A 6,000-nucleotide genomic window follows, 5' to 3' on the forward strand; every position below is an offset into this window, starting at 1 on the left:
CTGGGTAATATGAGGCCCACCTTCAAGACAAAAGTCATGTTCAGCTAGGGCAATCTATTGTTCAGTGGGGTGGCTGGTAAATTAATAGAATTCCCATTTTATCCCAGGAATTCTAGAGCTGAAACGAAGTTCACAAAATTCTACTTGGTTAATTTTGCTAAGAAATATACTGCAGATGCTCTGCTACCTTACCACTTTAATATTATCTAGATATTGTTCACCAAATTTCAAATATTTCTGAATATTTATTTCAGCTATAAATGAATGCAGATTGCATGTTGCATGAATTCACACTGGATATCTTCTGTAATCTAAGTTGTCTTCTTTAATTGTTACTCTGCTTCCTGTTGTTGCCTGCTGTATAACTGAGGAATACAGATGAGTACCAGCCGAGACACTTTAATATAGTCAGCTCTTGTGATAAGGTAGCAGCACATCCCTGGCTTGACGCTGGGACCATGTCCTGGCCCAAAGACTTGCTAGCGTATCTAGCAAAGGGATTCCCTAACGATTGCTTAAGGGTACATTTAGACTGAAAAAAGGCCTACAATTCCTAGCATGCTGGAAGCTGTAGGCTTCTTTTTCTGTCTAAGGATTTATAGAATTGCACTTTATGTTAGTTTGCCTTTATAGCGAGGGAATAAAGTAACCCAACCCAAAAGTATTTGTACTTTTATTGGTGTCTTATATTAGAATAAGTTGATTCACACTTACAAGCAAAGAATGATGAATACAGGCACTGTTAGCATGCTACTTATCAACAGGTCAAACTTGGATGCCTTGCTCAACTGAAAATTTCCTCCCAAATTACTTCATGTCTTCTATTTGCTTATTGATCCAATTTTTCCCTTACATTCCTTTTTTTCTGTTTTTTCTTCACAATTCAATCTGACCGCAAAGATCTTTATACAACATCTCCACAGTGTGGCAGACCTGCCTGAGCTCAGTTTCAATCTGTCTGATCTTCTCCATGATCTCAGAAAGCTCTTGTAGCTTATCCTGAATGAGCTTGTTGTTATGGTCATAAACAAGGAGCATTCTTTCCTCCAACTTTTCTGCCAAACTTGAAACCTTTTTTGGGAGGGGGGAAAGGAAGAAGTTAAAAAGGACAACAGACTCTTCCACTGCTGATGGGAATAGGGAATATGGCAAACAGGAATGACAGTTACTGGTGAGTGCAGAAGCATTGTACAGCTATTGTCAAAGTGAGCACCCTGCACTTGCTACATTTTATGCTCTTAACATCACTGTGCTATGCACTGCTACTGCTTGCGTATAGGATACTGACTAGCTTACACAAGGGAAGCAAAGGTGTAGTAGTGGCCAGCTTTGTTGTACCATAGAATTGGGCTGTAACAAGTCAAAACTCCTCAAAATAAGTAAGCATAAGGTAATGTTAGAACCCCCAAAAGAAACAATCTTGTGAGTCCTTTGAAGTGTTCACAAATTGATATTCGTGGCTTGGGCAGCTCATGTGCTGTAGAACTTGTAGGTGTTATCAGTGCAACATTGAAACAGGTTGGACAATGAGGGAACGTGTTCAGAGGAGGGCAACCAGGATGACCAGGGGTCTGGAAACAAAGCCCTATGAAGAGAGACTGAAAGAACTGGGCATGTTTAGCCTGGAGAAGAGAAGATGGAGGGGAGACGTGAGAGCACTCTTCAAATACTTGAAAGGTTGTCACACAGAGAAGGGCCAGGATCTCTTCTTGATCCTCCCAGAGTGCAGGACACGGAATAACAGGCTCAAGTTAAAGGAAGCCAGATTCCAGCTGGACATCAGGAAAAACTTCCTGACTGTTAGAGCAGTACAACAATGGAACCAGTTACCGAGGGAGGTTATGGGCTCTCCCACACTAGAGGCCCTCAAGAGGCAGCTGGACAACCATCTGTCAGGGATGCTTTAGGGTGGATTCCTACATTGAGCAGGGGGTTGGACTCGATGGCCTTGTAGGCCCCTTCCAACTCTGCTATTCTATGATTCTATGTAAAGACAAAATTGAACCAGTCCTTCAGCTCAGAAGCTCAAATTACACTATGTGTCTATTGGTGTTAGCAATTTATGGAGTTTAGTTAAATGTAGCAAGTAGGCTAGTAACATTTTGGGGGGTTTAGCATTATTATTTTACTAATTTGCAAGACTGAGCTCAATAATTTGTTTTTCCCCAGAATTCTTGCATTACGTTAACTTCAGATATTTTACCTTCATCAAAAGATTCTCTCTGAAATTATTCATGAGTACATGGTCTTTCTTCCTGTTCTCATTAATTTTATCAATTAGTTGCTGGGTTCTTTCATGTAGATTTTCAATAGTTGAATCCAGAGCTATAAAATAACTTGAGGATTTACTGTCTGATGCTCCACTTGCATTTGAATTAGGAAGAGGTGTGTTTGGAGATTCTTTCCTATATTTTGAGAAACATGTAAAAACTGTCAAAATGTCTTTATTTTTGTCTTACATCAAAGTACCAAAGATACAAGAGTTTTTAGGGAGTGGGGATGCTATTAAAATTTCAATACTTTTGACTCAACAAATAAAATCTCATTTCCCAGTTTCTTGCAACTGCACTGCAAGATGTGAAATATGGTTTGTATAAAAAACAGCGGAAGGTTTACAAGTGAAAGATGACATCTGGACCTTCCATAAAATTCTCTGAATGAGGCAGTTGGTGGTGCAATAAAAGCCTTGTCTCAAAGCACCCTTTGACTGGATCTAATCACTGCACTGTGATAAAATTCACTGGGTGGCTTTAAGCCTGTCCTACCACCCAAGATTATTGTGACTACAATATGAGACAAACTTCTGAATGCTATTCAGCTCCTTGAAGGAAAGGACAACTACAGAAATTATGAATATCTGTAGCTTTGCCCCTTCCATCCCTTTTCTTGCTGCAGATAATCTGTTAAATAAAATAATTACTGCACAATACCTTCAGAAAGGTAGTGCTAGAGCCCTCTGGAAGTACCTCAGGTCCACTCTGTCTAGTATATCATAAATCTTATACTATTAACTAGAGTTGATGAGATGTGGAATCATCTCTTTGCTCTGATCCTATATTCCAATGAGAATCACTGGAATACCACTTTCCAATGGGAATAATGAGGAAGGCCATAGCTCAGTGGTAGAGAGCATGATTTGGATGCAACAGTCCCAGATTCAATCTGTGGTGTCAATAGGGAGGGCTTGGAAATCCTGTCTATCAGAACCCATTTGGAATTGCTGCCAGTCCATATATGTACACAGTACTGAGCTAGATGGGCCAGTGATATGACTCAATCTAAAACAACTCCCCGTGTTCCAATGGATATGGCCCTACTGTGCCCAGATTTTGCTGAGATTGTGGCAAAATGGAGGCAAGTCCACTATCTCAGCAAAACCTCATCTTGGTTACTAAGGATGCTTCCAGACAGAGGGCTTCTGGAGCTAAGATTGCATAACATAAACCTCATCTGGAACCACCTTAAGGGTCAGAATTATCCTGCAAGTGGTATCTTGAACCAAGAGCGACAACAGCTGTAGCTGGTACAAAGTGCTCCATGCTCCCACAGTAGCAATGAGAAAGTGCTTTTGGTAAACCTTTATGCTGAAAGTCGAACTTCCTAAAATTTTATCTTTATGAATGGTTCCACCATTAAGAACATAGGAAACGCCATGCTGGATCAGGCCAAGGGTCCATCTAGTCCAGCACTCTGTTCACACAGTGGCCAACCAGCCATCGGCCAGGGACCAACAAGGCAGGACATGGTGCAACAGCACCCTCCCACCCACGTTCTCCAGCAACTGGTGCACACAGGCTTCTGCCTCAAGTACTGGAAATAGCACACAACCATCAGGGCTAGTAGCCATTGATAGCCTTCGCCTCCAGGAATTTTTGTGAACCGCCCAGAGAGCTCCGGCTATTGGACGGTATAGAAACGTAATAAATAAATAAATAAATAAATTTATTCGATCTGCTTTTAAAGCCATCCAAATTGGTGACCATCACTACATCTTGTTGGAAGTGAGTTCCATAATTTAATTATGTGCTGTGTGAAGAAGCACTTCCTCTGATTTGTCCTGGATCTGCCTCCAATCAGGTTGAAATGCCCCCGGGTTCTAGTATTTTGAGAGAGGGACAAAAATGTCTCCCTATCCACATTCTCCACACCATGCCTAATTTTGTACACCTCTATCATGTCTCCCCTTAACCTCCTTTTTTCCAAACTAAACAATCCCAGTTGATGTAACCTTCCCTCATAGGGGAGATGCTCCAGCCCCTCAATCATTTTAGATGCCCCTTTCTGCATTGATAACCATATCCAACTCCCTCCTAATTTGACAAACTAGAATTCAAAAATTCAAAAGTACTTTGATTTTTTTATTTATTTTTTAAATTCCTGAATCTTACCTTGATGGATTATCATTTAATCCATATCTTTCTAAATTATTGAAGAATGGACTATCTGGTTTATCTTGCTCCTGCTCTGATTCTTGGAGCTGAATTTCCTGATTAGACATAGCAACCTTTAAAGATGAGAGAGAAAGAACTTTCAGAACAGAACAGAGTTTTGCAACCCCAACCTAGTTTAATAGGAACACCAGGAATAATCTCTATATCAGCGGTTCTCAACCTGTGGGTCGGGACCCCTTTGGGGGTCGAATGACCCTTTCACAGGGGTCGCCTAAGACCATCGGAAAACACATATTTCCGATGGTCTTAGGAAACTGTATTGACTGAACTACGTCATGTATCATCTTTTGTATTATTAAAGCTATTGTTATATATTATTTTCATTAGCAAACCATCCCATGACAATGGATCGTGTCGAGAAGAACAAAAATAATTTTATGGTTGGGGGTCACCACAACATGAGGAACTGTATTAAAGGCTCGCGGCATTAGGAAGTTTGAGAACCACTGCTCTATATGATATGGACAGCCCAATTCACAATCCAGTTAAGCATACACAGTTTAAAACTGTGTTTTACCTGATAGTAAACTTATTGGTCACAATTAAGTAGCTCCAATGTGCATGCTGAGTTTAAAGAATACTGGGCTCTGGACAAGGCTGTTACATTAAAGGATATTTAATTTAAATCAGTTAAACATTTCTACATAGTTTGAGCTGGATAGAAGTGGAGGTAGGGTGAAAGGAGCACCATCCTGAACTCAGTCACATTATATATGATTCATAAATAATGAATTATGAGGAAGGAAAGTGATCTCAATGCATGAAACTACTGTATATAAAATTAATCCATAACATGGAAACCCACAAAAGTATAATTATTGAATAGTTGTATTGGTAAAAGTATATACCAGTAGCTGTATAGACAAAATAACAAGACTATGTACTATCACAGAATTTCAAAACAATCTTGTTTAGAATGTATAGTCATGCTATGCCCATACTTAACAATGTGTGTGAGTATACAGTTCAGAACAGCTATTATAACTCCACTAATCCAATCTGCTGTGGGTTATGGAAAATGTTAAAATCTACATCTAGTTCCCTTTCACTGATCCCATCTGAGTTGTAGAAGACATAAAATCCTAATCTAGTTCCACACAAAATCTCAATCTAGAATTCAATAATTTATACTTCATTTGGGTTTCCCCCTGGGCTCTATTTTTGGGTTGAATTTTGATAAGGCAATGTGATTAAAAATACAATTTACAATACATAAGGGATTACATGCAAGGCATACACCCGTTTTCTTTCTTTTTCTCCCATATAAATGAGGGAAAAGGCAGTATATTATATTATTATGGGGATGGGGGGCGGAATCTGTCCTCCACCTCTGACAATGGCTAGAGCACACAGGTGCTTTGTATATTCTTCAACCAAAGGTTTTCTGTAATATACAGGCCCCTTTCCTCCATTATTTATATGTGAACCACTGAGGGATTTTATTATATTTAGCGATATATTAATATCACAAATAACGCCTGTCTACCATAACGACAGCAATTTCACTAGCTAAATAATAAACCAATCTGCGCTTGGAGAGGATTTGTCA

At 39.6% G+C, this 6,000-nt stretch overlaps 1 protein-coding gene across 1 annotated transcript; it reads right to left on the reverse strand.

Annotated features, from left to right (window-relative positions):
* Positions 1–853: 853 nt before the first annotated feature.
* SYCE2 (synaptonemal complex central element protein 2) lies at positions 854–4,498 on the reverse strand. Its single transcript, XM_063119123.1, has 3 exons — positions 4,389–4,498; positions 2,204–2,405; positions 854–1,071 (listed from the first exon to the last, which is right to left on the reverse strand). The coding sequence occupies exons 1-3, from the start codon at positions 4,496–4,498 to the stop codon at positions 877–879; spliced, it is 507 nt and encodes a 168-aa protein (XP_062975193.1). The 3' UTR covers positions 854–876.
* Between the last annotated feature and the right edge of the window lie 1,502 nt (positions 4,499–6,000).

Source organism: Elgaria multicarinata, chromosome 3, assembly GCF_023053635.1.
Source record: "Elgaria multicarinata webbii isolate HBS135686 ecotype San Diego chromosome 3, rElgMul1.1.pri, whole genome shotgun sequence".
In the NCBI taxonomy this organism is placed as follows: Eukaryota; Metazoa; Chordata; class Lepidosauria; order Squamata; family Anguidae; genus Elgaria; species Elgaria multicarinata.